The sequence below is a fragment of the Prionailurus viverrinus genome, chromosome A1, assembly GCF_022837055.1.
Source record: "Prionailurus viverrinus isolate Anna chromosome A1, UM_Priviv_1.0, whole genome shotgun sequence".
Lineage (NCBI taxonomy): Eukaryota > Metazoa > Chordata > Mammalia > Carnivora > Felidae > Prionailurus > Prionailurus viverrinus.
In genome coordinates, this window is record NC_062561.1 from 133,036,378 (window position 1) to 133,054,755 (window position 18,378).

An 18,378-nucleotide genomic window follows, 5' to 3' on the forward strand; every position below is an offset into this window, starting at 1 on the left:
ATTAAAGGGAAAAATTTGATGTTAGAAATCTTATTTTTGAGTCTTATCAACATGGAAAAGAATCCAAAATTATAGTATAAAAATAAAGACTTTTTCTTAAATAAAGGAATGGCCAGATAATACTAGTGTTCTATCTAAAGAAGCATTCTAGATATAGTCTTAGTTTTCAAAGATTTAAGTCCAAGGTGATATTTCCAGGGGAATGAGAATCCATCCAGTTTTCACCAGGGGTTCCTGAAGAGTTTAAATCTGTCTTAAAGGATCAAACATCAAATAAATAGAATTCCACTTCTTCCCATGTTGAGATAACTGGTACTGGACTTGCCATCCAAACATAAACAACCGGAAAACTCACAAAACATATGAATCAGCTGTTCTTAAGATGTTGCCCAGGACTGTGACACAGGTAAGAAGACAAACAAGGTGAGTGGTAGAGGTACTTTCTGTCAGTGTAGAATGGAAGAACCCAAGCAAACCATGGTTGTCTCACTGAGCTAGAAGAGAGAAATCAGAAATTGGGAAGGCCAAGAGAGTTGGAATTTGCAGGACCAGGGATCTAGAGCAGAAAGAGGGAATCTGTTTCTGAAGAGCAATCTACATATGCATAGGAGAAAATTTCACAAAGCCAGACCAAAAAAAAAAAAAAAAAAAAAAAAAAATCCTACTAGGGAACTATAAGCAAAAAAATGTCCAGAGCAAGAATTCACAGTTTTAACCACTAAGACATTCAGGAGAGACCCAAGAAAAATCATGCCTTTTTTTAGTAGGGCTGAGCAAACTCAAGAATAAAAGATCCTCTGCACTTACCCAAACAAAGCTCAAAAACAAGTCTCAAAAGATTAGCTCATCTACAAGTTATTTAACACTATTTAAAGGAAGAAAACAAAATCCAGACTCTCAAAAAAAATTCATAATGTACAACATCCAATAAAAAATTACTACAAATGGAAAGAAGCAGGAAAATATGGCCCAAACCAAGGAAAAAGCTAAGTAAAAGAAATAGACCCAAAATGACAGAAATTATGGAATTAGCAATAACTTTCAAACAGCTATTATAATATACTCAAGGATTTTAAAGGAAAACAAATACAGTAACAAGAAACTAGAAGATATATTTAGACGGATGCTCAAATCTATACAAAGAAAGGAACCATGCCAGATAAGGTAATTACGTAGGTAAATAGAAAATAATTTTTCTTGTTTTTAAGTTAAAAAAAAGTAATTGGTTCTTTAAAACTAAAATAATGACAATGTATTATGCAGTTTATAACATATAGAGAAATACAATGTATTCAAAAAATAAGACAAAGGAAGGAAGGAGACAATGGGTATAAACTATTGTAAGGGTCTTGCATTATACAAAAATGGCGTAACATTATTTGAAGGTGTACTGTGATAAAGATGAATTTTTTACATGCTAGCATAACCATTAAATAAAACAAACTATATAACTAATAAACCACTGGTACAGATCAAATGGAATGGTACAAAACACGTGCTTAACCTAAAAGACAAATAAGAACAATAATTGGGATAAAAATACATAAAACAAATAGAAAAATAGCAAGATGGTAGACTTAAACTGGATGATTTTGATAATTACATTAAATATAAATGATCCAGACAAGGGGTTTGCAAAGTCTGACCCACCACCTGTTTTGTAAAGAAAGCTTTATTGGATCACGGCCACACTCCTTCATTAATGTATTACCTGTGTCAGCTTTCACACTACAATAGGAGAAGTAAATAGTTGAGAAAGACTGCATGTCATATAAAGCTGAAAATATTTATTATCTGGCCTTTTACAGAAAATTGGTCAACCACCATGCCCCCAATCTAGAAATTGCAATTAAAAAAGCAAAGATTGTTAGACACAATAAAAAAAATAAAAATCAACCACATGTGGTCTACAAGAAACATTTCTTCAAAGTTTTGTTTTCTATTTTGAGAGAGAGAGAGAGAGGGAGAGCACGTGCACACAAGTGGGGGAGGGGCAGAGAGAGAGAAGGAGAGAGAGAATCCCTCTACACTGATAGAGCCCAATACAGGGCTTGAACTCATGAACTGAGAGATCATGACCTGAGCCAAAGTTGAATGCTTAACCTAATGAGCCACTCAGGTGCCCCTACAAGAAACATTTTAAATTCAGAAACATCTACATGTGAAAAATGGATGGATGGAAAAAGATTTGCCATGCAAACACTAATTTGGGTGAAATCTGGATGGCTATATTATTATCAGACAAATAGACTTTGGGTAATAGATTATTATCAGGGATAAAGAGGAACATTTGATAATAATACAATGCTCAATATATCAAGAAGATATAATAATCTTAAATGTCTATACATCTAATAACAAAGTTGCAAAATAAATGACACAAAGTCTTACAAATTAATGTGAGAAATAAGCAAACTCACAGTTCTTTCAAGAGATTTCAACATGATTCTATAACTGCTTAAACAAGGGAGAAAATAAGTAAGAATATAGAAAACTTCAACAAAACTATTAACTGATTTAATCTAACTGACATTTATGGAATGCTAAACCCGATAACACCGGAATATATATTCTTCTCAAGTGCACACGGAACATTTACTATGATAGACCATATGCTGGGCCATAAAACAAATCTCAACAAAAGAATGAAAATCATACAAAGTATGTTCTCTCTCCATATGAGAATTAAACTAGAAATCAGTAACAAAAAAGATCTGGGGAATCCTCAAATATTTAGAAATTAAATAATATCTTCTAAGCATGAATCACAATGTAAACAAAAAATTTTAAACTGAGTGATAATGAATATACAATGTATCAAAATATATGGGGTAAAGTTAAAGCAGCACTTAGTGGTAAATTTATAGTGCAAAATGCTTATTTTAGAGTAGAAAAAAATTTTAAACCAATAATCTATCTTGAGAAGCTAAAAAGTAACAAACACAAAGTGAATACCAAAAACAGGAAACAATAAAGACAACAGTGGGAATCGATGTAATGAAAAATGGAGAAATAATAGAAAAAATTATTTAAATCAACAGCTTGTTCTTTGAAAAGATCAATAAAATTAACAAACCCCTCATTAGCATGATCAAGAAAAAGAGACACTACAATAAAAAGGATACGATTAACTCAAGAGATAGAGAAAAAGCATTTGACAAAATTCCACATTTGTTCATGATATAAATACTATTTATTATATCAGAAAGCATGAAATATTTAGTGGTAGGTTTAAGAAAAAAAATAGGTGCAAGACCCGTACACTGAGAAATAAACACTGGTGAACAAATATAAAGATTTAAATAAATATGGAGGTAAATCTTTCCATGTACTGGAAAATAATATCTTTAAGATGCCAATTCTCCCCCAATTGATCCACACATTCTATGTAATCTCTTTTTGTAGAAATTGACAAATTAATTCTAAAATGCATGCATAAATGTAAAGGACCTAGATAAGCAAAAATTATTTTGAGAAAGAACAACAAATTTGAGAACCTAATGCTCCTAATTTTCAAATTCTACTGGAAATCTCCATTAATTAATACAATGTAGTTTTTAAGGATAGACACCCACAGGGATGTCTGGGTGGGTCAGTCAGTTAAGTGTCTGACTCTTGGTTTGGGCTCAGGTCATGATCCCAGAGTCGTGGGATCAAGCCCCGTGCTGAGCATGGAACCTGCTTGGGATTCTCTCTCTCTCTCTCTCTCTCTCTCTCTCTCTCTCTCTCTCTGCCCCTCCCCCACTCATGTGCTCTCGAAATAAATAAGTAAGTAAGTAAGTAAAAACCCATCTTGGTTTGCGTGCTATAAAAAATTTAAAAAGAAAGGATAGACACAGACATATATATCAATGAGAGGGAACAGAAATAGCATACATTCATGTTCAATTGATCTTTAACAGCAGTGTCAAGGTAATTCAATAGGAGAAATGATGGTCTTTTCAACAAATAGCGCTATCTATAGTAATTGAATATCCATATGAAAAAAATTGAACACTTACTTTATATCTTATATAAGAACTCAAAATGGGCCATATATCTAAACATAAGAGCTAAAACTATAATTTCTTGAAGAGACATTGAAGACAATATTTGCAACCTTGAGGGTGGCAAAATTTGTAAGGTAGGACACAAAAGCATAATCCATGAACAAATTAATAAATTAAATTTCATGAAAATTGAAATACCCATTAAACAGGAATAAATAAGCCACTGCCTAGGAAAAAGTAGTCATAAAACATATAGTTGAACAAAGGCTTGTATTTAGAATATACAAAGGATCCTTATAATTTGATTAGAAGAAAAAAATGTAAAGTAGGCAAAATATTTGTTGAGACACTCCACAAAAAAGATATTTCCAAGGGTAAATTTTGAAAGGCCGCCAATATCAAGTATTGACAAGAATGTAGAGCAACCCGACTCTTCTATATCATTTGGGGGAATATAAGTGATAACAACCACTTTGGAAAATAGTTTAGTAATTTCTTATAAAGTTAAACATGTACTTATCATAGGAGCAGGCCATTTTAATCCTAGGTTTTTATCCAGAAGAAATGAAAATATATGTCTACACAATGTTTACCTATAACTGCTCAAAGAAGCTTTATTCATAAGAGTCAAAGAATGGAAATGACCCAATTATCCAATAAGTGAGTACATAAACAAATTATGGTATGTCCCCACAAAGAAATGTTATTTAGAAAAAAAACAAAAAAACAACAACAACAACAAAAACTTCAGATACATTCAACTTATTACTCAAAAATATAGATGAATCTCAAAAACATTATCGTGGGTGAGAAATACCAGACATGAGATTATATAGACTTTATGATCCCATTCATGTGAAATTCCAGAATAAATAAAAATAAACTACATATTAACATATGTATATTAATAATTCATATGAATAATTCTATTATTACCTATATATTTATTTACATATCTATAATTTATATATATCCATTTACCAGTACCCTTCAAAATGTACACTTATAAAAAATAATAAATGCATTTTATCATATATAAATACCTCAATGAAACAGATTTTTAAAAATCAAATAGCCAACTCAGTGAAGAGCTATAAATTCCTAATTTTTGTGTTTAGCTCTTATGTGTGGTCTTATAAAACTTGCAACTTCCTTCATTTTAGCATGAAAGTGTTCTACTCAAGCAATATGTCTTTTCACAGCAGGATACTGTGCTGCTTTTCCCCAGTAATTTAAAAATTCTAGCAATATAGGCTACTTACCAATATAGTTCTTTGACATGGCAACTTCTCTGACTTCAATATGAACAGAGCCTCTTGGTATCTGCACTACCTCCATATAGCCTGGAACATAGAAGATAGGCAGTAATAAGCAGCACGTGCAGCCTTGGTCAGAAAATGAGTGTTTAGTAACCATTTAGTAATAAGTTTCCTTGTTCTTCAAATCTTTACTTGATTGACACTTTATACAATTACAAAATATGGGAAAATTCCCCTTTGGGTTCATGAACACATCTATTTTTCTTTTTATCTAAAATATCTCAAGATAATCTTTAAAGCCCCAAGATGTATCATATTGGCTCATGTTTTGTTTTGTTTTGTTTTTTCCTCAACACATAGCCCTCCATCAATGCTCTGTGGGAATTTCCATTTTATGAAAACATGGCTAAATGAAGTCAAGTAGAAAGGGAATAATATTTCCTTAAAATATCTTACATGAATCTATAATTGATACTTAAGAGACTGAAAGCAATTTGGGGGAAAAAACATTGTCTGCCTAAACAAAAAATTTAAAAAGAAGGCAGTGGGGAAGAATTCAAGTGTTTTGGCTATTCCCAGTACATCAGAGGTGTGAGGAAGAGTTCTCTCTACACACTCACCTCCTCTGGGCAACGAATCATTGAAGAACCCTTCAATGGCATCACATGTGCTTCCATCCCCTCCACAGACTCGACATCTATCTTCCCTAGCATCGGATCCCAAAATATTATCACAACCTACATGCTGAAAACAGAGAAGAATATTCAGTATGTCATAAAGAGGATTTCTTGGAACCATAACTAACCAAATAAATATAACTGATTTGTTTTTCCAGTAAAGGAAATCAAAACAGGAAATATTTTCCTCTTTCCACTTTTTCCTTCACCCTCGAGCAAGTTCTTCGCTAACATTTTGCAACATGTAAGTTTAAAGAAAAAAATTTTTTGATTCCCCAGGAATGTATGTCTATATTTCTAACCTAGATTTCTTTTTCATTTATAGATAGCATGCTCCAAATCTTAAAATATTTTATAGTTTGTTGGCAATGGGCTCTTATTTATACCTTTGATTAAGAAATGCAAGAATTAAGAAAAATGACATATTGTCCTACACAAGGTAATAACAGCAGGAGTCTTGACTGAGCTTTATGGTTTGACCTTTCTAAATCACTGGCTCTTTTGGATACCCAATTGTTAGTGTCAAGGATTAGTTGTGGAATTCAAACCTGGGTAAACTTTTAAAACTGAATACCTGTTTATACTTGCTAACTAAAATTGTCATAAAAAACAAGGAGATGTAAGCATGTGATATTAGAAGCTGAAATTCTACCTTTTAGTTTTGCATTTAATCACAGAAATGTGGATTTTTATATATTTTTGGTACATATTTTGGTACTTGCATTTGTATATATGACCTATAGCCATTGATAACAGGCATGTGATATCTGAATAAAACCTGTGCTTTTTGTCTTTGTTTTCTGAAAAAAAAATTAATACTGTCAGAAATCACACACACATACAGGATCATCAGATATATCTGGATGCAAGTAGCCAGAAGGACAGAAACTTTTGTAAGAAATTGTGACACAAAGTAAAACAGATCATGTGTTTATCTCTTCTTTCTCAATTTCTAAGACTTAGAGTTGTGCTTCTCTTTAAAATAAAATAAAGACAAACAAGAAAAAAAGTTACGAGGACAGTGGTATTTGCGACTTTTCTTATTATGATCAGATTTATACACAGGTCTAGGAAAATAGCATAGATTTGGTCCAATAACTCTCAATTAGTCTGGATAATTCTCTCAAATAAATGCTTTAATAAGGTAAAGACTAACTCTATAATGAAAACCATTGTGTTTCAAAATGCTTCAAAAAGAGGCAAAGTAGGAGGAACACAGCTACTTCACACTTTGAGAAAAAAATACACTATGAAATGTATCAAACAATCTTCCAGTGAAAACATATGGTAGCCATATGAGTAAGAGCTACATCCTTGTTCCCTCTCTTCCTATCATCTTTGCAGTCTGTTTGTAAACAGAGCAAAATAATAGAAACTAAAGTCCAAAATATATTCCGAACTTTAGCAATCACTATACATGTAACTAGAACATCAAAATAAATCACATTTACGTGATGTTTGAATGCGAATAGGCTATTCTACCTTTATCTATATGTACTGTCAACCTAATTGGAATCTGATTTTCTCTAAAATATAGCTCTCTTTTATTAAAACTGAGCATAGTTTTAATTAAGAGCTAATATCTGAGAAAAGAAGACAAAAGTCTCAAAAGCCCCAACAAAAAGGAGTGAAATTCGTATTTGGAGCAACCTTGCATTCCCCATTGATACAGATATCCAGTGAGTCCGCATTGCACTGAGTCCCATCAATCACCGCAGGGGCACGTTCAGTGTAGAAGTTGTAACCTTCAGCCAGGCAGTTTAATGCGCAAGGTTTTACCCCACCTGGACAAATACAGCAGAAGAGAAATAAATGGAGTGGTTCTTGTAAGAAACGGTGATTCCATATTAACCACAGTAAATTTACAGTTTATACAGACATAATGCTGTCACTATATACCCAGATGTGTAGGTTTCTTTCCTTCTTTGCTAAAATTTCACACTTATTTTCAATGCTTGTGAAACTTGACAGAGGATCCATTGAACAGTTTCAAAATTTAAAATGTTCACGTATTTCCAATATATATTTAACAATATATTTTAGGTCAAAAGGGATCATAGTAAAGGTACCTAAATGTTGAAAAAAATGGATGAAATGGAAGATTTTTTTAAAACTAAGAAAACACGGGGGCCTGGGTGGCTCAGTTGGTTAAGCATCCAACTCTTGCTTTCGGCTCAGGTCATAATCTCAAATTTTGTGAGACTGAGTGCCACTTCAGTCTTTATGCTCACAGTGTGGAACTTGCTTAGGATTCTCTCTCTCCCTCTCTCTGCCCCTTCTCTGCTCACTCTCTCAAAATAAACAAATAAACATTAAAAGAAAAACTAAGAAAATAAAGTTTGAGGAGGCTTGACACAATAACTTCATGTAACAAATGGAAATTTCTACAACATATGTCCCTTGTTAACTGCAGCTGATACAAAACCCTGCTACTTGAAGCAGGGATATGGTACTTGTAAAACAAAAACAAAAACGAAAACAAAAACAAAAACAAAAACAAAAACACCTCTGAATTTGTACCTGGTTTAAACATACCATATTCAACGAATGTGGCTTTAGCATAGAGATAAATTTTTATGAGATAAGCAAATCAAAGGTAAAGTTAATTATAGCATTAGATTTGAATAATTCTTATTACTAAATCAAAGATATTACATGGAGCATTAAATGTGAACAAATAAAACAATACCCAATTTAATTTTGTGAATAAATGCATATAATAATGTCATCATTTTCATTTTGTCACTGAAATTTGTATTTTTAAGGTTGATGTGAAAAATGGGCATAAATAATAGTAATTTAAAAAATAAGCAGAGTAATATTATAATCCCATAGTATATTGGAAAAGTAGCAATATATATGAATTTATTTTATTCAAAATACTGCATGAGAAAGCTACATAAAAATATGTATCTATTGATTGAAATTATGATTTAAAAACACTTTTGTTGAACCTTCATTTAAAACACTTGGCTTCATTCTAATTATGCTGATAAGATTTCTCTTTGAAATAAAGAAGACTACTTCTAGCAAAGAAAATAAGGCAGAAAGAAAAAATGACATGCTTAGTCTTAGTGAAAGTAGAAACCAGGTTTTTGCAGGGTGAAAGTATGTGAAATAAAAGAGACAAGACAACTGAGTGGTAGAGACAATGGTAAATGAGAGAACATTTCATTAAAGGAGATCATTGTTAAAGTTGATTGTTGTATAATGCAAGAAGATGGCCCAATATTGTCAGAAATTCTATTTTTTTCATGAGAATCTGAAAACCTAGATTTTTAAAATAAAAACTTTTCTTAGTAATTCATTCAAAGTTTTCAAAAATACTGTGGAGGTTAAAACATGTTTATAAGTAAAATCTGGTTCCTGAACTGCCAGTTGACAACCTCTGGCCTAACTCTGTGTTTATTTCCATTTTTGATGTCTACAAGCTATAGAACTTCTATATAATTGCAATGTTATTACTAGACTTAGGGTAATGATACCTTTGCTGTACTGAGCACAAAAATAACAAGTAATAAATAAAATAATTTCTTCCTGAGCTGATAATCAAGGTGTTTATTTTTGTAAGATTCTCATTAATAAAATTACTCTAAATTTTAATGAATTTTACTGCGATTTTTTTCATTACTACCCAATATAGTTCTTTTCCCATTTTTTATTATAATGCTTTGGAATTTAAGGCAGCTTTTTGTGTATCTGTCTTGAAAAAGAGAACATGAGTTCTCTCAATTTTAATGTTATTTAATTATGTAAGTTAGTATTTGATATGTAGGACATATAAATGCCAAAGATGTATTCCTTAGACCATTACACTATGTGATGATGATAATAAGAATACATTTCTTCCTTTTTTATTACTGAAGATGTGTTTAGCTTCCTAAGCTACAGTGAGTTTTCAGAAGATATACTGCATTTATTTCGAGAAAGGATTTAAGATGATTCTCCAAATGGAAGGTCACATCATTACCAGTTACCTTCAGTGAAAGCTTATTATGAATTTAGGGTTAATTTACTAAGCTTACATTATCTAGATGCTAATTATTAAATCTGTTAATTATTTCAGACACTTCTTTCCCTACTACAGTAAGATGAAAGAATCCCAATAAAAGCAATTTGAATTACATGAAGAAAAACTTACAGAAAAAGAAGCAAAGTCATATTTTTAACAGTTGGAGATTTTTAACACACTTCTCTCAGTAACTGAAAGAGGAAGTCAGAACAAATTTAAAAGATTTAAACAGCACTATCAACCAGCTTGATGTGATGGATATCTGTGGAACAGTGTATCCAACAACTGAAGAAAATAATCCTTTTCAAGTATAGATAAACATTACCAACATGAACAATAAGCTGTACTATAAAACAAATCTCAATTAATTTTAAATATTTAAATCATACAGAGTATTCTCTGATCATAGAATTCTATTATAAATTAATAACCAAAAAAATCTAGGAAATATCAAATATTCGGAAATAAAAATAACATACTTCAAATAACTCATGGGTCAAACAAGAAATCACAATGTAAATAAGAAAAGATTCTGGACTAAAGGAAATTTTTTTAAAAATCAGGTTTTGCGGGGGGCACCTGGGTGGCTCAGTCGGTTAAGCATCCGACTCCAGCTCAGGTCATGATCTCACAGCTTATGAGTTCAAGCCCTGATGACAGCTCAGAGCCTGGAGCCTGTTTCAGATTCTGTGTCTCCCTTTCTCTCTGCCCCTCCCCCGCTCACGCTCTGTCTGTTTCTCTCTCTCTCAGAAATAAACATTAAAAAAATTTTTTTTAAATCAGGTTTTGGGAATGCAGAAAAGCAAAATGAACCCAAAATTTAGAAATAATAAATAGAAGAACAAAAATTAATAAAAAAAAGTAATAAAGTACTAAAGCCAAAAGTTGATTCTTTGAAAAGATTAAAGAAATTGATAAACCTCAAGCAAGATTGAACAAAGAAAAGAGAGAAAACACATATTATCCGTATCAGAAATGAAATAGCATTTATCACTACTGAGCCCACAGATATTAAGCAGGATAGTAAGAGAATGTTATGATCAGTTTTCTATCAAGAAATGGGATATGCAAGTAACAAATTCCTTTAAGACATAAGAATTTTTAAAAATCTAAATAGCCATTTATCTACTAAAGGAGTTGAATTTGTAGTAAATTTTTTTTTCACAAAGAAAATACCAAGCCTGAGTGGTTTTACCAGTGAAATATATTCTTTTTAAAAAAAAATTTTTTTTTTAACGTTTATTTATTTTGAGACAGAGAGAGACAGAGCGTGAACGGGGGAGGGGCAGAGAGAGAGGGAGACACAGAATCGGAAACAGGCTCCAGGCTCTGAGCCATCAGCCCAGAGCCTGACGCGGGGCTCGAACTCCCGGACCGCGAGATCGTGACCTGGCTGAAGTCGGACGCTTAACCGACTGCGCCACCCAGGCGCCCCTACCAGTGAAATATATTCTAAGGAAGAAATAATATCAATCCTACAAACTCTTTCAAAATAAATAGGGATTCTAGTTCTGGAAACCAGAGTAGCTCTAATACCCAAACCTGTCAAAGACATGATAGAAAAAAAAATTTACAAATCAATATTCCTTATAAACATAGATGCAAACATCCTTAATAAAATATCAGAAATTATATCTGATAACATATAAAAAGATAATAAATCAATACCACATAGGGTTTATCCTGGGATAAAACGTTGGTTTGACATAAAATCTATCAAGCAATTCATATATTAACGGAATAAAGCAAAACACATATAATCATACATGTACCAGTTGTACTAAAGGGCCAATCCAGTGAATTAAGGCAAGAACATGAATTAAAAGGTATAAAGATTACTATAGACAGTCACTACTTCCAGATAACATGACTATTTATGAAGAAAATCCTAAACAATTACAAGACAACTCTTAGAACTACGAAGGGAATTTAGAAAGGTCACAGAATAAAAAGTTAATATATAAAAATCTATTTAATGTTATATACTAGAGAAAATAATTAAAAATGTTTTAAACTTTTATTTACAATAGGTTCAAAAACAATAAGTTACTCAGGAATAGGTTTAACAAAAGAAGTGCAACACTTCTTAACTAACACTTAAAGCTATAAAACATAACGGAGAGAAATTAAAGAAAACATAAAAATAAATGGATATATATATATATACACACCATTTTGATAAATTCACTGTTAAAGTCAATACTCAATGTGTCAAAATAATATTGTTAACTTATCAGTTCTCCCTCAATTGATCTATAGATTCAACATGATAGCAATCATAAGCCTAGCATGTTTTTCTATAAAAATGAATAATAATTCTAAAATTTATATAGAAATGCAAAGCATTCAGAATATCCAAAGAACTCTTGAAAAAAAGATCAAAGTTGGAGGACCTTACACTACCTGGTCCAAGACTATGCAGTTATAATAATTAGGTCAGTGTGGTACTAGCATAGTATTGCTGCCATTTCATTTCTTTGTGCCTTGTGCACATTTTGTCGTGCATTTCTATTGTTGACAAATAGATCAGAGAAACAAAATAGACTCCATACTACAAATACACACCATACACTCAAATTATTTTTAGACTGTATATCTAAATGTAAAGACCAAAACCATGTGGCTTTTATTTTTTTATTTTATTTTATTTATTTGTTTTTTTTAATGTTTTTATTTATTTTTGAGAAAGAGCATGAGCAGGGGACGGGCAGAGAGAGAGGGAGACACAGAATCCAAAGCAGTCTCCAGGCTCTGAGCTGACAGCACAGAGCCCGACGCGGGGCTCGAACTCACAGAGTGTGAGATCATGACCCGAGCCGAAGTCGGAAGCCCAACCGACTGAGCCACCCAGGCGCCCCCAAAACCATGTGGCTTTTAGAAGAAAACATAAGAAAATGTCTTCCTGAGTTGAGAAAGGCAAAGATTTCTAAGATAGGACACTGAACACAATAACCATAAAAGGAAACAAAATTGAAAAATTAGCATTCATCAAAATTAAAATCTTATACTTATCCAAAACACCATTAAAAAATAATAGGAGAGGGGCACCTGGATGGCTCAGTCGGTTAAGCAACTGACTTGGGCTCAGGTCATGATCTCACAGTTCGTGAGTTCAGGCCCCACATTGGGTTCTCCGTTGTCAGCACGGAACCCACTTCAGATCCTCTGTCCCCCTCTCTCTCTGCCACTCCCCTGTTAGCTCTCTCTCTTTCTCACCCTCTCTCTCAAAAAAACAAACAAACAAAAAAAAAACCAAAAAAAAAACATTAAAAAAAAGTAACAGGAAGGTCCAAAGACGGGAGAAAATACTTATAAAATTCATCTGATAAATGACTACCACTCAAGAATAAAAACATTAAAAAAACAATTAAAAAACAAGCAAAGGATTTGAACAGACACTTTGCAAAAGACTTATAAATGGTCAACAAGCACATAAAAATGTCCACAAAAAAATGTGTGTAACATAATCATTGGTCAGAAAGTGCAAATTAAAACTGCACAGAGACATTATTTTCTACCTGCCAGAAGATTGAAAATACCAAATGTTGGCAAGGATGTGGAACAAACATACCTATTGGTGGGAGTATAATATGGTACATTATTTTGGAAAAACATCTGGCAATTACTTTTAAAACTAAACTCACACCTACCCTATTGCCCAGCAATTCCACTCCTAAGTATTCACCCAAGAGAAATGAAAACATATGCTCACAAAAGACTTGTACACAAATGTTCACAGCAGCTTATTCAGAACAGCTGAAAACTAGAAACAACTCAGGTGGCCATCAATAGCAGAAAGGGAAAACAAACTGTTTATTACAATACAATGCTGCTCAGCAATAAAAAGGAATAAATGCAATTCATACATGCAATAACATGGATGGGTCTCAAAAACATTTGGCTTAAGGAAATCTTGCCCAAAAGAGTAAATATGACATGATTTCACGTATATGAAGTTCTGGAACTGACAAAACTAATCTATGGTAATAGATTCAGAAATATCAGAACTGTGGTTTGCCTCTTGGAGGAAATACGTAGAGGCAGCTATTGACTGGGAAGGACTATGAGGACTATGAGAATCTTGGGGGTATGGTAATGTTCTATATGTCAATAGGGTTTTATAGGTGCATGCAATTGTCAAAACTCAGGGAGAGTACAGTTAAGATTTGTTCATTTAAGGGGTGCCTGGGTGACTCAGCCAGTTAAATATCTGACTTCAGCTCAGGTCATGATCTCGTAGTTCATGAGTTGGGGCCCTGTGTTGGGCTGTGTGCTGACAGCTCAGAGCCTGGAGCCTACCACAGATTCTGTGTCTCCCTCTTCTCTGCCCCTCCCTTGCTCACACTCTGTCTCACTCTCTCTACCTAAAAAATAAATGTAAAAAAAAAAAAAAAAAGATTTGTGCATTTCATTGTACATAATCTTCTCTCTCTCAAAAAAAAGAAAATATTGAACTGTGGTTAATGCTATACGTGTTGAAGTACTTAGAGGAAAGTATATTAATGACTATAACTTACTTTGAAATTCATCTGAAAAATAAAATAGATTAATGGATAGAGAGATGACTAGACATGTAATAAAGGAAGTATATTAAAATGTGAATGGTAGAATCTTGGTGGTGGGTATAAAGATGTCACTGTAAAATTCTTCTAATACTGCTCCACTGGAAAATTTTCAAAGTAAGATGTTAGAATAAAAAACAAACATTGAAGTTTTTTAAAAGGGTATTCAATTCTTCCAAGAGAAAATTCTAACAAAATTTAATTTATATTTTGAGAGTACAAGAAAACTTCTTGTGTTTACTAAATAATTTGTGTTTGATATATGCCAAATTAAAGGGTAAAAATGTTTCCCAACACTAAAAAAAAGAGTAACAATAATCTAGGGGAAGATCCTTGGCCTTTGGCCAAGAAAGAATACAGATTTTCCTGGCCACTTTTGAGTTGGTTTATATTGTCACAATCTGTTTTTAGGGTGATAATTCTAAATATGCAATGATTATAAATGATTATAATGTAATGTCCATATATCCCAAGGAGGTCTCAAGAACTCAAAAACATTATTTGGATTTATATCCTTTCCAGGACTTGAATAGAATAGAATAGAATTAGGTTTCTAAAAACCCTGTTAAATAGAATTAGGTTTTAAAAAACGATTTCTGATCATTTTTACTAACATATAAACTTTATTACAGGAAACTTTATAGTACTGTAAGCATTTTCCTGCTTTGATTTGGAAACACTAATTTTTACTAGTATGTGTATGAATGTATGTGTGTGTTTGTATGTAGTTATATATTCTTTCATATTTGCAAAGCTCTCAAGCATGATGAATGCTCTGCCAGATTATACATTACCTCCAGTATAGGGTTTCCAGTTATAATACTTTCCACGGAAAGGCATATTGTCAAAGTCTGCACATTGTTTCTCTCGAAAATCTCGGGCCCCCAAAGGACATGGCTAAAATAAAATAAAATCATAAATGGTATGATTGTTGAAAAATACCGAAACTAAGGGACAATGTCCCTACAATTAAAATTGCCTAACTCATCACATTAGTTCACTGCCTGATGCTATGGCTATAATTCTGGTCTTTGCTTTACCGTTTTACAACCAATATTCAGACTGGAGATTCTGAATTGTAATCTTAGCCACAGAAGAAATAACTGAAGTAATTTAAACAAAATTAAGCGTTAAGACAGTTTCCGTATAACTTGACACTCAGATACATGTCATAGTCTACTTTACAATCAATCCATCAGGTAGCTCCTTATACACACGCACAAAAACTATGTGAAGAAACTAAAACACAAAATCTCTGTTGGTAACATTATTTGAGGTCCATTTGCCACAGCTACTCCCAGCTCTTTATTTTAAGGAATTAAGAGGCAGGTTTGTAAGACAACATTCAGTACTATTAATTGTGGTTTGGATCCCCACTACTATAGCTGTTTACTGTCTAGCCTTGACAAAAACCATATTTTAAGATGTGGAATGAACTGGGCAAATGCTATGCCTCAAGTCTAAACACCTTCAAATTCAAGGAATTTGGACTTATTAAGATTTACATTTAATCTCTGAACATCACAGAAAGTAAAATACTAAATTGATTCAAAACATGTGCATATGTTGGGTAGGGAGAGAGAAGGATGTTGAGAGGGTGAAGAGAGGGTTATTTGTTTTTAAACATTTGGAATGCTTCTTCTACCTGAATTTTTTAAAAAGGAAAACCTTGCCAATATAGTTAGGTCTAGATTCCAAATACCACAGGGCACCCTAAATTCAATCTCTAAGTTCACAAAGAATTAAAAGTACAACATCTCACAGTGTTTGAGCAATCTGACCTAACTTGACTTATCTTTTAGAGTTCAGCAGTTGTGGCACCTAAAAAACTGTTACTGCTTTTGAAATATGGAGAAAATAACCCACTCACATATGGAAGAACAAAACAGGTCAGTAGATAAAATTCTTAACTGTGAATAAATGATGAGTAGATTAAACTCTCAGAGGTCATTCTGAGATTTTTACTACCCTCCCTTGGATCTCTACATTTATAAGGTTTTCTGAGGTCAGTATGTTGTAAATGGTCCCTTGAAGAATGTATAAAAATGATAGGCCAGGGGCGCCTGTATGGCTCAGTCAGTTAAGCATCCAACTCTTCATTTTGGCTCAAGTCATGATGACACGGTTCATGGGATCAAAGCCTGCGTCAGGCTCTCCACGAGCCTGCTTGAGATTCTCTCTCGCTGCCCCTCCCATGCTTGTGTGCTCTCTCTCTCTCTCTCACTCAAAATAAATTTAAAAAAATAAACATTTAAAATAAATAAATAAAATATGACACTGCAATATCAAACCTAATGATTGTGCTTATCAATCACCCTTCTTATTTGCCTTTTAAAAAATGGCAAATAATTGTTTACTATAGGTTACCTACTGCATCACTTCCAGGGTGTTGTGTTTCATGGTGTACTTATGTTTGGATCAAAGAAAACCCATTCTATCTACTTTCAGGGAATCTGACACAAGGACTAAAGTTGTCAGTGGCTTTGCCATGCAGCAAGACTGATTTTTAAGCAAACATCATTGATTTTTTTTTATATATATATAATACAAATACTTTGAACTCCAACTACAAGTTTTCATATAATACTTAAGTATTTGTAAAGCACCAACCACCTAAACATTCATTCAAGCATGGCTTTTAATCTAGTTGGAGAAACCAGATACAAATGCTACCTGGGCATTTGAGTGGCTTAGTTAGTTAAGCAACCAGCTAGATTTTGGCTCAGGTTCTGATCTCACGGTTTGTGAGTTTGAGCCCCATGTTGGGCTCTATGCTGACAGCACAGAGTTTGCTTGGGATTCTGTCTCTCCCTCTCTCTCTGACCCTGCCTGCCTCCTTGCGGGCACTCTCTCCCTCTCTCTTAAAATAAATGAATAACCTTAAAAAAAAATTCTACCAGATACATAGCACTGTCTCAGGCAGTGAATATACAACAGCACGGTACAGGTGACCTATAGGTGCTGTAATAAAAGTAAAAGATCCATGTGTCATGCGATTAATTAGGGAAATATTTGTGGAGGAGGAAAATCTCAAGTATATTATAATTATAATAAAAGTATTAAAAATAATTACCCTTTGTTAAAAAAAATGTTATGCACTTTATTTTTTATTATTTTAGAGAGAGTGCAAATGAGCGAGGGAGAAGGGCAGAGGGAGTGGCTCAGTGTGGAGCCTAATGCAGGGTTCAATCCCACGACCCTGGGATCATGACCTGAGCCAAAATCATGAGTTGGACACTCAGTCGACTGAGCCACTCAGATGCCCCAATAATTATCCTTCATAATATTATAAAGTATTATAGGAATTGAGCTGGCTGAGAGAGAAAAAATTTCTAGGCGGAGGGAACTATTAAGAATGAAACCAAGTAAAGACATGGGCACAGGAAGGCGAAGGTCATATGTTGGGAACAGTTGGAGAAAGGCCATCCTAGGTGAAAGGAACTTATGAAATCATAAGAGGAGACGACATTTCATAGAAAACCACATGAAAAAGTTCTGAATTAACAAACTAAGGCATCATGAGGGCCATTCACAGAAAAACAAACAAAAGAAAACCACCCCATTCTTGACTATGTTGTAAGGAATCTCCTAAATACAGGCAAAGTAAAAAGTCCAACAGAAGGGTTTAATAAAGCATTTGGATAATATTTCATAAACTTTCTAATTTACACTCTTTTCCTGTGATAACCACTCCTAGAGTCACGATAATAAAAAATATTAACAATGACAACAGCTACTTAGCATTTACTGAGCATTTAGCAGGTACCCATTCTGTGGCACACTATTCAGAGGTCTCTAGCTGTGTTACCTATTCAAACTATCTCAACACTCTTAGGTAGTTACAATTAATAATCCCTTTTACCCAGTACACTGGGTACA

At 33.2% G+C, this 18,378-nt stretch overlaps 1 protein-coding gene across 1 annotated transcript in view; it reads right to left on the reverse strand.

The window, feature by feature from the left end:
* ADAMTS6 (ADAM metallopeptidase with thrombospondin type 1 motif 6) overlaps positions 1–18,378 on the reverse strand; it is a 296,499-nt gene that overhangs the window by 60,452 nt on the left and 217,669 nt on the right. The window contains exons 14-17 of the mRNA XM_047867513.1: positions 15,294–15,396; positions 7,576–7,709; positions 5,869–5,992; positions 5,252–5,332 (exon numbers count right to left, since the gene is read on the reverse strand). Coding sequence (XP_047723469.1) covers positions 5,252–5,332; positions 5,869–5,992; positions 7,576–7,709; positions 15,294–15,396 — 442 coding nt within the window. The remainder of the gene's footprint in view (positions 1–5,251; positions 5,333–5,868; positions 5,993–7,575; positions 7,710–15,293; positions 15,397–18,378) is intronic.